General features: G+C 40.8%; 1 protein-coding gene across 4 annotated transcripts in view; it reads right to left on the minus strand.

Moving 5' to 3' along the window:
* The window catches only part of mdga1 (MAM domain containing glycosylphosphatidylinositol anchor 1), a 245,642-nt gene that overhangs the window by 51,453 nt on the left and 177,058 nt on the right, over positions 1-17,131 (minus strand). For all 4 annotated transcript variants that reach the window (XM_074666081.1, XM_074666079.1, XM_074666082.1 and 1 more), the window contains 2 exons: positions 10,159-10,425; positions 9,848-9,996 (listed from right to left, as the gene is read on the minus strand). In XM_074666081.1, the coding sequence (XP_074522182.1) occupies positions 9,848-9,996; positions 10,159-10,425 (416 nt within the window). The remainder of the gene's footprint in view (positions 1-9,847; positions 9,997-10,158; positions 10,426-17,131) is intronic.

Raw genomic sequence — 17,131 nt, forward strand, 5'->3', positions numbered from 1 at the left:
AGGGACATTATTTGTGTGTGTGTGTGTGTGTGTGTGTGTGTGTGTGTGTGTGTGTGTGTGTGTGTGTGTGTGTGTGTGTGTGTGTGTGTGTGTGTGTATACTTTGACTGTGTGTGACAGGGAAAGGCAAGAAAGATAAAAAGCATGAAGAAAGAGAACAACTAGAGGGAGACGGGAGACGGTCAAAGTGACCGTAATGAGTGATTGATGTTTTGAAAAGGAAAAACATGTTTTGGTTGGTAGACTGATTTAAATGTGAATGTACCTCTTTTGTGGTGTGTGTGTGTGTCGTGGGGGGGGGTAGTGTTTAGCTGTGACATCATTGGACTGTTAGCAAAGACTCAACAAGACAAAGAACTTGTGAAAGAGGGTGAGAGTGAAATAGAAACACAAACACACAGTGATGAGTGTGCGTGTGTGAGTGTGAGAGTGTGTGTGCGAGCATGCATGTGTCTAAGGATGATCTGGTCTGACAGCGTGAGAGGATTCAGCCTCTTCAAACACTTCAGAGTATGAGGTTAATTTGTCTGTTATCCTCCTTTAATGGCTTCCTTTCATGACTGACCCAGCAGATCACTGATATATACTGTGTTCATGGGAAGTGTCATCACCATGCATGTGCACTCTGATTCTGTATGTGATGATTCTCTGCTCTCTGTTTGTTTGATCCGGCGTGTGAATATATGACTGTATCTGCATGAGAGGGTCGGTTATGTTATGTGCATAAGTAATTCATGGGTTTGATTTAATTCACAGCCCTAATTCAACATGAATATTTTTAATTTCTCATATATATGATAATAGGGGGTGGTTGTGTGTTTGTGTGGCTGCTGGTGCATGTGTGCAGACAGGTCCTGGGTGCAGCTGTGATAGGTTGTTAGGTCAGTGGCTACATATCTTTACTTATACACAGCAGGCAACAGTTGCATTGAGAGAGGAGATTGATACAAAGAGAGATAAAGTGTGACTGGAGGAAGGGGAAAGATGTAATGGAGCTTGCACAGTTCCAGAAATGTACTTAAATCAGATTTTTAAGGTCTAGCGTGTTAGATATCTCATTGACTGACTTAACCCTTAAAGGTGCCGTAGGCAGGATTTAGCGAGTCAATATTAATTTTTTTTGTGTGTTCTTTGGATTAAATGTTAGAGTATCGATTGATAACCCTTTATGAGTGTAGTATAATTGCACTACCGCAAGGTTGCAGCGTTTCCATCTGTCTCTGTGATGAGCTGACAAGGATTCTTGACTGCTCCAGGTATCCTTGACCAATCAGAAGAGCCCCTGAGGCCCTATCCTGATTGGTCAAGGGGCGGCGCTTCGTCCTTCATTGTGATTGGTTGTAAAGCTCTTCGTTCTCATGAACGCGCGTGAGGAAGTCCTGGCTCGCATATTTACCTGCCTTGTCGGACTTCCAGCCCCCAAAACACCAAGGAGTTTAACGAGGACAGTATGAAGGAGTGGAGGGAGAAGAAGAAGAAGAAGAAGAAGAAGCATAAACTTGTGTGTAAACTTCTTGTGGGAGGGGCTAAACTTGCGTAAGGGCATGATGCCAGAGAACACAGGACAGGAGGGGCTGTGCTGGTTTTCAAATCTTACATGGGTCAAATCGCCATCTTACCTAGGTAATCCTGCCTACGGCACCTGTGATGTACTTTTACACATACTTTATCAAACCAACAGCAGGTGGTGAATATTAGTTGATCTCTTAAGAAGTCTTTTTTTGACCTGGCCAAAGCAGAGTAGAGCAGAGTTATAATCTGTATTGTGACATGCAATACACTTCATGGCAGGAAAACAAAGCGTCAACTTCAAGTTGTGCAGAAATCTGCTGTTTTCAATTGAGGCTGGCTCAGGAAGTACCGGAAGTCACACACACCAAGCCAAAAAAAAAGCTGTTTTCATAGCAGAAGTTAACATATTTACAGCCTGGTTCAAACAACCCCCCCTGTCTTTCTAACTCGGCTGTTCAGAGGATATTAAGATCGCAAGCTCGCCCAATCAGGGACACAGCTCAGGTCACGTGACTGACAGGCACTCTATAGCTGTATGTTTGTCTTTTTTCTTTGCTTCACAGAGAGCATGCGTTATGCCAGTATATCTTCTTTCAATGCAAAGAAATTATCAGCTGTGTGTCCATAAATAAGTTAGATCAATGTATTGACCTGATGATTGATGAGCTCCAGTTTAATCTGCTGCAACATTTTAATAGGCAGAATGGACAAAGTGATACATTCAGGGTTGTAATGAGACAATAAATATCCTAAAGTCTGCTGTTTTGCATAGTAACTTTTTTTCTTTTGGTGGGTAGGCTATGATTCCACCAGACCTCAGTTTTATATTTCTAGAGTTTGTTGTTCTAGTTCAAGCTTCTCGGCTGACTGTGGCTGGATCATTTCTACAGGCATAATCTTGACTGGAGAGCAGGCTAGATTTCCAGTCACCCATAAACCGAAGCAGTCACAGTCAGATCATTTCTGATGCCTTCGTATTGACTACAAATTGACAATGAATCTCTCTTTTTTTCTGAACCAAAAAACAAACAAGACAAGCTCATGTGATTTGCTGTGAACACTGTACAATTTCAGTCAAAATGTTGTTTCCTGGCTGGTGTGTTGAGTTTAATTTCATGTGTTCAAATGTTTGAATAACATTTGTTTCATCTATTATCCTTCTCTCTCTGCAACTTGCGCACATCACTAGTATGTTTTGTTCTGACAGATTATTTAAGAATGTTTGGTTTTAAGTCCACACCCAGTCATCATCAATTCAAAGATATGTCGATACAACAAATCGCAAACAAACTTAACAAATTCTATAGTAGCTCTGACATAAACTCCTAAATCTAAGTTGAGGCAGAATGCAGGGCAGATTATTTTTGAGGTGCAAAGATTGTGTGTGATGTCAAAGTTGCAAAAAGATGGACATTCACCAAGAGCGGCACAAAAGACACTAAAACTCAAAAAAAGTTTGCGTTTCTGTCCCGGGGCTGGAATGGAAAGTTAGGCAAAGAATGGGAGATTTTGTTCTAAGTTGAGCTGAAAAACACTCTCCTACACACACACACACACACACACACACACACACACACACACACACACACACACACACACACACACACACACACACACACACACACACACACACACACACACACACAGAGCGGATTAGTCATCAGGCACTGTTACTTGGTTGTACAACTGCTGGAAGGGTAAAAATTTATAGGGATGCACTCAAAGATGAGGACCTGAAACTTTCTAGTGAAATCTTATTTAGCTTGAAGTAGAAGTGGCCAACATCTTGATGGTGTTTTAAATGTATAAGACCCCACTGATAATAATAAATGATGAAAGATGAATTAATCGCTGCCCTGTTGTGGCTGTCTGTTACAGCAGCTCTCTCTTCTTTGTCCATTTCTCGTAATTTTTCATCTCTTTTTTTGTCTTTTTTTGCTTTTGAAGTGGATCATTGCTTTGTGTGGTTCATTTTTTGGACACTAAACTGTTTGTGTCTTCAATGATATTTTTACTATCATTTTTCCTGTGTTTGTCTGAGGAGCCTACATAAAACAGTGGCCAAATTTTTTACATGTGAAATCAGCCGTTAACAGCATTTAGCATGTCAATGCTAACTGTTGCAAGGCCTGATGTTTTCCCACAAGGTGAGGAGAAGGAGGTGAGGACGATGTGCTGGTTCTCAGGTGTCAGCTAAGAAGTGATGACATGGACCTGTCCTCCCATCCACTGTTATTGGGAACGTAAGATCTATCTCCAATAAGATGGACGAGCTAGCTGTGCTAACCCAGCAACAGAGGGAATACCAGAAGGCAGAGTAGCATCATGCTATTTACAGACATGGCTAACAGAGCTTACACCAGACATGAATGCCACATTGGAAGAACTTCAGTCCTGGACCCTGTGGAGGTGAGGGCTGGCTGACTGGTGAATGATGGACAAGCTGTCATCAGCTATTTTTTATGGACCTTTTTGCACTTTCCATACACTTTCTTACTTTTGTTTTCTTGATTGCTGCTTTGACTCCTCCTGAATTTCCCCTCAAGGATAAATAAAATATTTTCTATTCTATTCTATTCTATTCTATTCTATTCTATTCTATTCTATTCTAAATACTTTGGTTGCAATGGTATATAAAGTGCAAAGATATAGCCACTAGCACAGAATTTTTCATAAACTCCTCTCTTTTTTAGACAAATTGTGTTAAGTCTTGCAGGAATCGTTTTATAATTGTGGTTGTGTTTGTCAACTTGCTTACAGAAAGTGTGCACAGCTGTCTTCTGGGTATCCCCACACATTTGCAATCGCAAACACTGAACATGTTTAAAACTTAAACCACAGTGGCCACAATCCTTTCCCGAAACTGTTCAGGGCAGGAACAACCCCACATCAAAGAAAGAAACTCTGCTGAATTTTGCCAGGAGAAAGATAAAATCAGCCCCAAGTTTCTAGCAATACAAACCCAGCTTCAAACAGATGTCCAGTGAGTGCTTTAGAAGATGGATCAACATCAAGCTGACGTCAGAGTAAATGGCTTGTAACTTTATTCCCATTTACTCTTGGTCATGATTTTGTTTTTCACTTTTCATGTTTTGTTTTTGAACACATACATCAAGGCTGGATGGGTTAGTATCAGGTGATTTCCTGAGAACAGCTATTCTTAAAAACACAACCCACCTCACAAATCAGCAGCTTTCTTTGTATCTGCATACAGATGTGACTTGTTAAACTGAGAACATGTCTATCCTGCACGTGTGAAAGAAGAGCACTGTACACAACCTGCAGCGGCTGCCAGATAAAATAAGCTGCCAGAAATAAGACACAAAAGGGCTTTGTAAATTTGTCTCTGTTGTTACTAAAGGGTGAAATTAACACTTGCTAATTATCTGTCACAAATCAAAGCGCTCATTTGAAAAGCTGTAGGAGTGGAGGTTGTGGTGTGAGGAAAATGGGTGCAGGGACAGCTTGATGGAAAAAAGGAGGGTCTGTTAGCTCTGCTAATTCCTACACAGGGAAACCTCCTGCAGGGAGAATGAAACTAAATTAAGAAGTGTTAACAAGGATTTCACAGCCTGGCAATGAGTCATGGAGCAAACCATGGTTGCCACACACACACACAGACGCACATGCACACACACAAACACTCAGCTAGACACAAACAAGAGGAGGCAAATACAAGCACACTGAAGGCCTCACACATGGCAGACATGCAAACACAACAACATAAAGCTAGTGCTGATATTGACATTGATCCCATATGACCTATGGGAGCACAAAAATATCAATACTCTGAAATATTGCGATAGTTCATGATGTGATGCTGTATCGATTCTCTAAAGTGCTGTATGCAGCACTACATATTTACGTCACATATATAGAGATATAGCTATATTTGATCTCATCACATGGACTGTAAAACATGAGTGTGCAGCAGGCACAACTTGTCATGTAGTTACTGAAAAATTAATTTCAGTTTAGTAACTTTCTTTACAAATCACTCTAAAACAACAACATTTAAAGCATCTGTGAACTGATTGATATTGTACTGTAAACACATATGAAGGCTACCTGTGATTTTTAACCGCTACGTATTGATATGTTGTAGAAATCCCACTTGCTGGATGAGGATCTCCTTACTGGTTCAAGACATGTTAAAAGCCTCAAACATTAAAGTCTGCTGTAGCTCTACCCTCAACAGGCCTTCAGTGGGCTGGCCAATCAGAGGGAAGGGAGTCTGTGGAGCAGGGAGTCACGAAGAGACAGCAGCTTAAAGGAAGTTTTTCAGAAAGAAGATGACGAGTTTTCTAAAAACACCAGTGTGAGGAAAATAGTGATGTATTGTATCTGCAAGGGGCAACATCCAGTAGGTGAAAATGAAGCCCACGCGGAAGTGCTAAAAACGAGGTGTTAATCGAGAATTTGCTTGAGGCTGGCTGCAGAAAGACCAGAAGTCACATACACATGAAGCCATAAAATTTGACTTTTACAGCATTAATAAGCATATTTACAGCCTGGTTCAAACAACGGCTCACTGGCACACAGTGTACGGTGAGTGAATTTTTTTGTAAGTCTATGGTTAAGAAGGTATTAGGATCATTTGATTGTTCAATCAGAGACACAGCTCAGGTCACATGGCTGTTGGGCGCCCTGTTGCTGTTCGAAGAGGTGCAGCAAGGGATTTTGGGCCCCATTAAAAGAAATATTGCTGGGCCCCTGTATAGTTATATTAGAAGCCTTTCTGGGCCCCTGTCAATGATGGGCCCCCCCTTTCAGTGCACAAGGCTGTTTAAAAGAAAACTCACAGCCGGCATCATATCAAATGTGGGTGCATCCACAGGTTGGCTTCATTTCACTGTTTCAGGAACAGACAGGTGACATACCGGAGGCTACGTCCATGTTTTACACAGTCTATGTGTATCACCAGGTTCTTAACAACTCACCGTGCTGATAACCTAAAACAAAGGAGCCCGTAACCATTGAGTAATCCTCTGTGCGCCATTATCAGTGCCTGAGAATGCAACTGCAAAGCTTTAACAGCTGAAACATCTTTTTACATTTTCTACACAAATTACAGTTAGTGGTAAAATTGGCCAGGAAAAAAATACAGGAAGATGATGTTTCATTTAAAGAGTACTTACATATGTAGAGGACAAGATCAGCAAAGGAATGAGAGTCATCATTTTGTCCACAGGGATCACAAAAATTGACACAAGCCCAAAGTTCTTCACAAGAAGGTTGAAGGAAATAAATACCCAAGAGTAATGGGCAAAAGATCAGACCTTCCAGTTACAAGCACTGCTCTTCATGAACTGATCTGAGTCTTTTATGTCTGCATTTCTCCTCAGAGACTCCTCCATCACTTTGTATGTGCTAAAAAGATAGTGTGTCGAGGCGTTAAGAGGATGAGCTGGAGAAAGTGTTGCAGAAATAGATGGGTTGTGAAATTGAGATGGTATTACATTTGAATGTTCTCATACTCTATTTAATAGTCGAGAGGACCAGTGAGATTTGCTGTTTTTCTTTAATTTGCATCTTATTCCTCTCTTTCACACCCTTTCATAGTCTCTCGTGCTCACTCTCCCCTAGCCCTTCTTTTTTTTTCTCTCTTTTTATCCGCTGCTTTTAAATGGATACATAAAAACATATGCAGGTAAAAAAGCTTGAAATTGAATTAGACTTTAATAACATAAAATAAGTCCTAAACCGCCACTTAATGTTCACTCATTATTTTAACACTGTCAGCATAACAACTCGCAGCAACTATTTATCAGCGCTATTTCAGTCGCCACGGTTCGTCCAACATTAAATGCCATTAATGGTGCACTTATAACACAATTTCTCAGAGCTAGAGAAACTCAGAGAGCAGCAAAAGTGGAAGCAATGTGGACGGAAAAACTGAAAAGAGAGAGAAATAAATTGTAAGAAAAAAAACAGAGAAGAGGCTATGTGAGAAATATTGGTAAAAGGACAGAGGGCAAAAAGAGAGCAGATCTTTTCAGAGAGCTGAGGCATGCAATCAAAAGTGCATCTCAGGAAGGCCAGTGCTCATTGTCTGTCTCCCTGTAGAGTCCTACTTAATGAGGTAAGCTGCCAAGCCTTAAAGTAGGAGGGGAAATCAGCTATTCAGCCGCACAAAAGCAAGCTGGCAGACCCTGCATTCTCTCTGGTTCAGAGTTTCTCACACACACACATGCACACTTACAACCAGACACTCACCACCCCCTAACCAGTTGTGTATAATTCACCATTATCCTTCCTGCTCTCTGGCTCAAAGCAAGTCATCTATGAATAGATGTCGCTTAAAAAAACAAGAAGGTGGTTTGAGGTTCCCAACCCCAGATCAGGGGCTCCGTCAGGGAGCTCCAAAACTGTTGTCAGGGGTTGGTACAGATGAGAAGTGAAGAGTGAGAGTTCCTTGAGGATAAACAGTTTTTGATTGTATCAGGCCTCACCCTTTAAGCTTTTGTTTTAATAGCAAAGCTTTGTTGGATTTAATTTGTGTCACATAAAAACATATACCTTCCATAATATCTCTTTGATCATATTCAGTTTGAATAGAGACTGCATTGCGATTTAAAACATTATCCTGGTACACGTTTACTTTGAATCCAAGTTTATAACTGCTAGACTAATTTAACACCTCACAAGGCTGTGAAAATGAAGTCACACTAATGCAAAGTCAATCATTTGAAGGCAAGCTATAACATAAAAAGAGTTGAAAAATGTAGTCTCTTAGTGTTTGTCTCCTTTCTGACTTCTGGCTTAAATGAGCAGCCATAGCAAGAGATTTTCTATGCTTATTTTAGTAGTGTCCTATAAGAGACTGAATATTTCTATGTATGCATGAGTTCTTGGTAAGAATAAAAATAATGGGTTATTTTTCAGTTAAATTTGTTAACTCATTTCACACTTACTAGTCTTACAATTAAAGGAGAAGAGAAAAAGGAGAGAGCAGAGGATTGACAGAAGTAGTTGTCATTCAGTGCAGGTCTCCATCGATCGACAACACACGCGCCTGGTACTCCACAAGCTCATAAAGCCCAATGTTTACACAGTGTGTGCACTTCACTTTACACAGACTAGCATGTCTGTGTGCTCTTTTTCCATACATTATAGGCCCTTTCAAGTAAGGTAATGTAAAACAAACACAGATGACCCAAGTTTGTCATTGACTTCTGAATGTTTGTATGAGACGGGCAGTCTGTGAGTTTATGCTGTATCTGTAAAGCCTCATGATTGCTACCTGTTGTTCAGAGCTCAAGCATGCTGTTGAGATTAAAGGTCCCATATTATGCAAAAATCCCTTTATTAAGTCTTTTAGAGAAATTTGTGGGTCTTTTATTTTCCTCTCAACCCACAAAATGTGATATTCAATGACAAAACCTGTACTTAGTAGTGCTTGTGAATGTAAAATCCTGACCTAAAACGAGCTGTTTGGAATTTCCGGGGTTGTCGACGTCAGCGGGTTCCTTTTTTGACCAATCAGGAGCAAGTCTGACCTGATTGGTCCACCGGAGTAGATACCCCAAACCCCCTCCTTGCCCACTCTGCTGCTGGAGGGAAATGCACTGCTGGAGTGTGGCTGTTTTTGGCTGTAAACAACCACATAGTTCCATGCACAAGCTTCCCATCTCAGAAGAAGACAAGACTAAGTGGCTAGAGTTCATTTATGAGGGAATTGTGCCAGCTACACTGTGCATGTGTGCGCTAGTCACTTCACTGCTTTTCTTACTTTGAACAGTACAACAGAGGGCTAGCAAATAGACTGGTCCTGAATCCAGGCGCATTACCAACCATCCACCAACAAACCTGGGACCCTGGAAATGTGAGTATTTTAAACGCTGTGTGCTGTGGAGCAGATGTAAGAGCTTTTCCTCAGTGTCCCCCTGTCTCTGAGTTAGCTTCAGGATGCTAACTTTAGCTGCAGTTAGCCTGTTGTTTTAGCCTGTAACGTTACGGCAAAAGAGCTTCGCTGTTTTCTAAACAATGTGCACTTGAAGCTCATGGCGCCGCTCTCAGTGACGTGGAAGAGCAGGGGGGGTATCAGCGGTGGATCTTTTACACATGAAGGTCACGCCCACTAAATCAGAGCGTTCTGAACAGAGGGGCTATGAGAGCCTGGAAACAATGCTGCTGTGCTTGATTTATTGGCTTTTTGGACCAAAACATGTTACTACCATTTCAAGACATCAATGATCCATATTAAACTGCAGAAAAGGAGCATAATATCGGACCTTCAAGTCTAAAACATGTGCATTACATTTGCCTGACTGCATGTTTGTTTTGTTGTTGATTTTGAGCAAACATGTCCAAGTACGTTAGCAAGACGACTTTACCTTTCGGACATTGATCCAGTAACCGATGATCCGGTCTGTGGCCTCCGGGTCTCTCTGTGTCCATTGCAGGTTGTATGAGTAGTTGTTCCCCTTTTGGATTCGGACTGGGTTTGGTGTGTCGAAGTAAAACTCTGCATTGTAGGGCTGTGCTGTGGGAGGACAAAATTTCATTGATAAATGTTACTGAAGAAGATAAATGTTACTGAAAAAAATAGTGGCACAGTGTTGAATACGAGATAGATGGATGAAGTACCCAACCATATACTGATCCATTCCTTGGAAACAAAGATAAACCATTTGTCTTGGCTCACCAGAGACGTTGAATGTGCATGTTGATACTCCTGCACTGTTGCTGACTCGGCACTCGTAAGTACCATTGTTGGTGGGATCCAGCTTAAACTTCAACTCAGGAGTCTCCTTTAGGTCCGGCATTGGCATTCGTATGAATTCACCATTGCGGAACCAGCGTATGTCCGTTAAACGTGGGGGGTTTGCCCGGAGCACTGTGCATCTCAGGGTGACCATTTGATAGTTCCTGGAACGGACATCCTGGAAGACTGGGTCCAGTAAAGGAGTATCTGCACAAAACAATAGCATGAAGAGATTCAGTACATATGTCATACACGCTGGTTCTAGTGTTTCTATCTTAACACCTTTGAGTTATCTTAACATAAAAATGCTTTTGAATACATTTTAATGAGTTGATATCTGGTTCCCTTAAAGAACTGACAACTTTTTAAAGATCATCTGTAAGTTCCTGTGTAAGTTTTGTTTTCACTAACTCTGGGCACCAGTTTAAGGAAACATGCTTTTAAGGGTTTTGGAAAGTCTTTTGAGCTGTTGTCATTTCTAATCTTTTCCATGTCTCATGTCACAAAGGGTGAAACAGTGCCCTCTGGACGGAGTGCAGTAGATATTGCAGTGAAACCACTTTGGTCGCCACGAATCGTTCTGCTCCTGTCACATCTCCGAGGAAGCCCAATAATACCATAACTCCTAGGTGTGAAAACAAAATACCGCCCAAGAAATCCCCAAAAAGGGAGCTGTGGAGCTGGATTTGATAATGATGCATCAACATTATATTGTCAAGATACTCCTTTTATGACAACAACTCCACTAAGTCTGAAGAACAGAGATTGTTTCCTCAAAAAGTTACCCCATGACAAACCATTGCCAATTAAACATAGTTTTACCCCTCGATCAATCATGTTTTATAAATGGTGTTTCTAAAATGATCACAAAGACATAAAGCATCACAATGGAGGAAATAAATTTCCTTTGACAAGGCAAAAACCTTGAGCAGAGCCACACTGATGTTGGAAAGTCATGAACTTGGAAGACAGGGTTAGAGGGAGATTCAGGGAGAAAGAGATGGACGGAGACAAACAAGCAGAAGAATAACAGTCACAACAATAGCAACTCTTCGTAAAAAAACAAACAAAAAAAAAAACAAATGTTGCATTTTTACACATAAATTTATAAATTGTGAATGTTTTTTGTGTGGCTATTTAAAAAAGAAAAATTATTAAATTACAGTAATCATCATAATACAATTTATCATTTAATTTACCAGATTAGTGCCATCCAGATCAGTGAGCTCATTCTCAAATGAGACCTTGCCAAGTTTGGTAGCTAGTTTTAAGAAAAAAAATCAGAACTATACTGTAGCAACTAAAGCTTTTTGGCAGAGATCAACTAAAGCATTTGCATACAGAAAGCCAGGATACCAGACCCTCCTCTAAGGATTTCAAAACATTCAGACAAAATTTTGCTTTTAGACATCAGACCAAAGATTGTTCCAGACAAATGGTGCAGAATAACTAAAGGCTCTTTTCCTCAACTCAGTTCTGACTTTAAGAACAACAAAATGCACACTGTCCAACAAGTGAAAGTTGTTAATTTCCTCTTTCAGAATTAAACCGGCCCTAAGAAAGGCCTCTAATGTACAGTATGCCTTCACGGATGAGAGTTCAGAGACCTGTTTTTTTGTTGTGACATGTTATTCAGCATTGTACCTACTTCATGTTAAACTACACTGATCATTCAGGATACTACAGATAAGCCAATGTGAAACATAGTCTTCAATATCTTCAATTTAAGACCATTTTCATCTTTAAGAGAAAGATGGAGAAAGTCTGAGAATACACGTTGAAGCTTGAGGACTCAGCTTACGAAAGGAAAAGGTGAAATGGACAATAAGGAAGCACAAACATCGATACGATCCATCTTTAATTCCCTCTGCCTAGTCCCTATCCTTTCCACTGCTGACTAAATATCCTCAAAGCATGAGAAAACATTAGTTTGACATATCTGACATAGAGCTGCTGGGTCTGGCATTTCTGCAAGCTACAATCCCATCCTGGCTTACTAACCTATACTAACCAGCAGTAATTAACCTGTCAGCAGCTACGTGTGGCTCTGCGGTTAATGACTGACTAACTGCTATTGCCCTCTGGGTCACCCAAGGCCCAACACAGTGAAATGACTCTGCCACAAATCAGCAGACAGCTCGTTCAGCCCCCCTCAGCTCATCATGTAGATAATAGACAAGATGCTAATGGTGGTTTTGTCGTGCAAACCGTGATGAGATCTGGTGTTAGGCCTCCGGAGGTGAGGCAGCATGACTCGAGTCCCTTATGAATCAAGTTTATCAGACACAGATGCGTAATTAGAGTCTAATCTATGTTATGCCTGTAATTTAGACAGATAGGGCGAGGGATGAACGTCAGCAAGGAGGAGAGAAAGAGACGGAGACAGAGGGAAAGATAACAGGGGAGAAGACTGAGACGGATGCTTTTGTTGTGCTCAATACAATGTAGAAACCTCAGGGCAGAATAAACCATCCCCCGTGTAATGAAAATAATAATAGACATTCAGCCAGGACCTGTCATAATAGAAGTGATCTGAATTACAAATAATCCTGATGTCTAAATAACTGATAAGGAGTCTGTGCAGGCCATGGTATGGACATGGAATAACGTGTAGAGATCTTCAGCCCTACTTTTCATTTCATGAAACGTTTCATTACATTTCATCATCATAAGACTGTCAAACTATTACATGTTTGAATATGAATTAATCATAGGATTAATAGTTAATTGCAGTTATTGACACTTTTAATGTTGTGTTTAAAATCCCATTGTTTGCATCTGAAAACATTTTTTAAGTCCATATATTAGCTCTTGTGAGGAACACTGTGCTACATGGAAACCTGAGGACAGCATTGGAGGCATCCACAATTTGACAACAATATTTGCCATCAAAGTAGCAGCAGGAAGCATAAAGGCATAAGGAGCCTTTGGTACAGTGTTTCAAAAAGGACAAAATAGCACAATTGGAAAAAAGAGTGGAAAAAACAAAACAAACACACCAGTGTCTGATGTTAATTAATTTGCAAGATTTACACTGGCAGCCTTCATTTTCATTGAAAACACTCATTCAGGTTTTTTTTCTAATATCTCTAATGTAATATAGACTTCATTGTTTCTTTTATCAACTTCTCGTTTGTCTCAGTTTCATTAATTACATGTGTACTGTTTTTAAGAGCACTCTCAGAAAAGTCTTTGATTACACCATTTATTTGCTCTGAACTACTAAATTTTACGACTACCAGGAGACAGCCGACACTGCATGGTTTCTGCATTTTGGAAACCTAAAGGTTTATTTTTCTAAAAAACACTTTATCTATTCACTCTGTGTCTCTAGATCTTTTTTTTTTTCTATCAGTCTAGGTTTTTAAAGGGAAACCAAATCCTTGTTTGAATTTACCATGGAGTGCCTGCGCTGCAGTCTGAGGAACACAAGTAAGCACCTGCATGCTAAAAAGACCTGAAACCACCAAAACATTTCACTTTTCAACTTCTGTTTTGTTTTTTTGAATAGACACCAGCTATAGGGTAAACAACATATAAAATGCATCCCTCTTTCAAAAGCTAATTGTAATTTACAGCTGGGTGCGCTCTGACCTCCATATCGACTGTGTCACCTGCACTTCCTGCAGCCACTGCGGTGTCATGTGGTAGAGTTGAGGGATGGGTGAGCGGTTAAAGGTTGTAGTGTAATCCCACGGGCTGATTAGTGTATGGTCACATACCCTGCTCCTATTTATGGACACACACATGCATACTGATGCCTATCTGACATTGGAAACAGGTGGCAAGGGTAAAGAGATGCAGGCAAACTGTGGATAAATGGTTACAGAAGAAGAAAGGAGGATGGGGTAGGCAGGAGGAGGTGTGTTGCGAGCTGGTTTGTGAGCAGTTTATAAATCATACCACCCCAGTGGAATTGGTAGGCAAGTTAATAAAATCTCTTGCCTTTCCCTGAGTTTTCATTGCAATAATTATCTAAACTTCCTAGCTGCATGTTTCACTTTCACAAGTCGTGGGGTCACTTAACTCCCAACTTCTCAAATCCTCTGGAGCACTGCTTCTGTGTTTGTTTGCAACACATTCGAGACTCCACACTGCAATGTTTTATAGTCAGTGGACCATAATCCATGTGAAAACACCATCGCTATTCGTCTTACTGGATGCAAAATGGATTCCATCCGGAAACGCAACACCGACCAAGCCAAACATTTACAGTGCACAAATAGAAAATCAATTTACATGAGACCAAGAGAGAGGGGAGAGATGGAGAGGGGAAATAGGGGGGTATAGTGGGAAAAAGGGGGAGGGAAGCAACGACAATGAAGAAGACAAATGACAGGGAAAGTGTGGTGTGAAAGTAAGAGAAGTTGATGATTGAGTATGGGAGGTTTGGGAGAGAACTAGAGAATGCAGGACGCAGAAAGGGAATGACAAGACAGAGAGTGGTCCTCTCTCATGGCCAGCAGTCAGCTGATTGATGATGATGAGAATGGCAATGAGGAAGAACAACCACCTCTCTTCGAGGGAGAGTAGGCAGGTGGGGAAGGAATACAAGGGGGGAAGAGGAAGTAGGAGAGAGGAGGGTGGAAAGAATCTGCACATCTACTTAATTATATCTGCCATGAAAAATAATGGCATCCTTCCCTCACATCGATCAGTACCGTTTAAGGGAAGGAGACAAAACAAACATGGTAGAATAAACAAATTAAGGAAGATGGTGCAGGCTGCGTGACAAACTGCAGAGAGAAGAAAAGATAGGAAAAACCAGCGGGATGTAACTAAGAAAAAGTTCTTCTTTTTGATTGCCGGGCACTTTCTTCCTCCCATCCTTTTTTTCAGATTTCTAACCTCCAAACCTAAAAATGTTTTTTCCTAACACTTGCCCTGCCCTCCTCCCTCCCTCCATCACCCATAACCCTGCTTTCCTATTCAAGCTCTCTCTTAACCCTGTTTTTCTTTCTCTCTCCCGCTCCTGCTCATGTATCTGTGTCATCTCTCTGTTGCTCTCTCGGTCCAGAGTGGGGTGGCCACCTGGTCCATTAATCAGACTTGGCTGGTGTGGACAGCAGAGCTCACAGAGCGCTGCCCTTCCGCCCCGCCTGCATTAGCAAACCCTGTAAATCCTTCTCAAAAAAGGAAAAAGAAAAAAAAAGAAGAGAAAAAATGGAGAGGAGGAAAGAAGAGGGACACTGCTCCTGTGAGGCCAAGTAGTCTCTGTCAAAATAGTGCTGGTCCTGCTGTAAGCTTTACTGTTTCTCTTCAACTCATCAAAAAGTATACCCTCTGAGGCTGTCCAGGTGTCCCTTTAAATTTGTTGAATAAGTCACATTTAAATGCATCTGCTGCAGCAATTACTTTACATATGGTGTCATATCAGGTGTGAATAGTAACACGCCTGGGATCAATAAAGATTTTTACCAATGAACTAACTTGATACAGAAAATTTGATGAATAGTCCTCTGGCTTAAAATGAGATAAAAATGTACAAACAAAAATCAGCTAATCTCACAAATTTTGTCATAGAAATTAAAAGTTTGTCACAAAATTCAGGCCATGGAGTTTTCCTCAATTTTTGAGAAATTTGTTTTTCCTGTGTTGTATTATTTTTTAGGGGACAAGCAAGAAATTGTACAGCATCTTACTTCTAGCATTCAGCACATACTTATACTATGAAATGTCTGCAGTTTTAACTTAGCTGCCAGTTGTCCCTCCAGCCCCCTCAGCTTTGGGGTGGGAGAGAACAGAATCATACATAACAGAATGAGTGACCACATTGCTTTCAATGTCTTCAAGAGTACAGGAGTTAAAGCTGGACACTGCTGAATGGATGAGCTTGCTGAATGTTATAATGTTGCTGTTTATATCAGTAAGACCTTAAAGGATCTCTGGAGTCTGAGTAACATTCTCACATTTAAAGATTCCCTCTGACTGACAAATGAAGACATGATCACGTTACACCAGTCTCCCTCTTGAAGTGTCGGCTGACATGCAGGTCCAAGGCCAGCTATGACCGGAAAAACATGGAAACATCCGAGCCTGCTCCCATTGAGGATGCAACAGGAGTTGCTATTATGAACTCCAAACTGACAACCGATGCACATCTTCCAAATGTGGACACCAGAAGGACAGCTACTGTTGCTCAGAAAAGAACAGCCAATCATCATGTTGTATTAAGGAAAGGAAAGTCTTGCAGATTAGCTGGAACGCCCACCACCAGAATATAAGACAAGTTGCCTCACCCTCATTTTTAGGGGTTTTTAGGGGACAGTCGATTTCCTGCAGACCTGTCAACTCACTTTGTTCAAGATGGCATGTTTGAATAAAGATTTTTGGATTCGGAATGACTGAACTCCTTGGTCAATGGGACTCTGCATCTTCTTCCTCAATTGTTTAATGTCAAGGTATTGGAAAATTCAACGATTAAGTATCCAGGCAGGGGAATTAGGGGCCCATCCCGACGGGACCAGCAGGAGGCCCAAAGCACCAGTAAAAAGTTATGACAACTGCTCTGGATCATCACTTTTCTTGTTGCGTGCTCATGTTTTTCTTACATCCAGCTTATCAGCTTTATCATTATAACATGCACTGGTAATACAATGAATGGGTGGAATTGGAAGTTGAATAATGCTTTGTTTAAACTAACACAAGAGCACAAGAAAAGTTAATTTAGGGGCATTTCTTTAACTAATTAACACTATTCAATAAGTACTTGTATACTGACCCACCAGATTAATTTCCTTCATTTTAGATCTGATGAATACTTTCAAAGAAGCGACAGTTTGATGTCCTGTATTGTTCAGATTAAACAGACAGTGTCACAGACATTTAGCCAATTAACCTTTTGGAAATTATTATATTCTGATTGAAGTGTCTGATTTTTATCTCTTTGTTACTATATTCGGCATGAAACACA

This window comes from Halichoeres trimaculatus, unplaced genomic scaffold (assembly GCF_033239565.1).
Source record: "Halichoeres trimaculatus isolate MK-OKI-2021-1 unplaced genomic scaffold, fHalTri1.1 fHalTri1_scaffold_3, whole genome shotgun sequence".
NCBI classification, from domain to species: domain Eukaryota; kingdom Metazoa; phylum Chordata; class Actinopteri; order Labriformes; family Labridae; genus Halichoeres; species Halichoeres trimaculatus.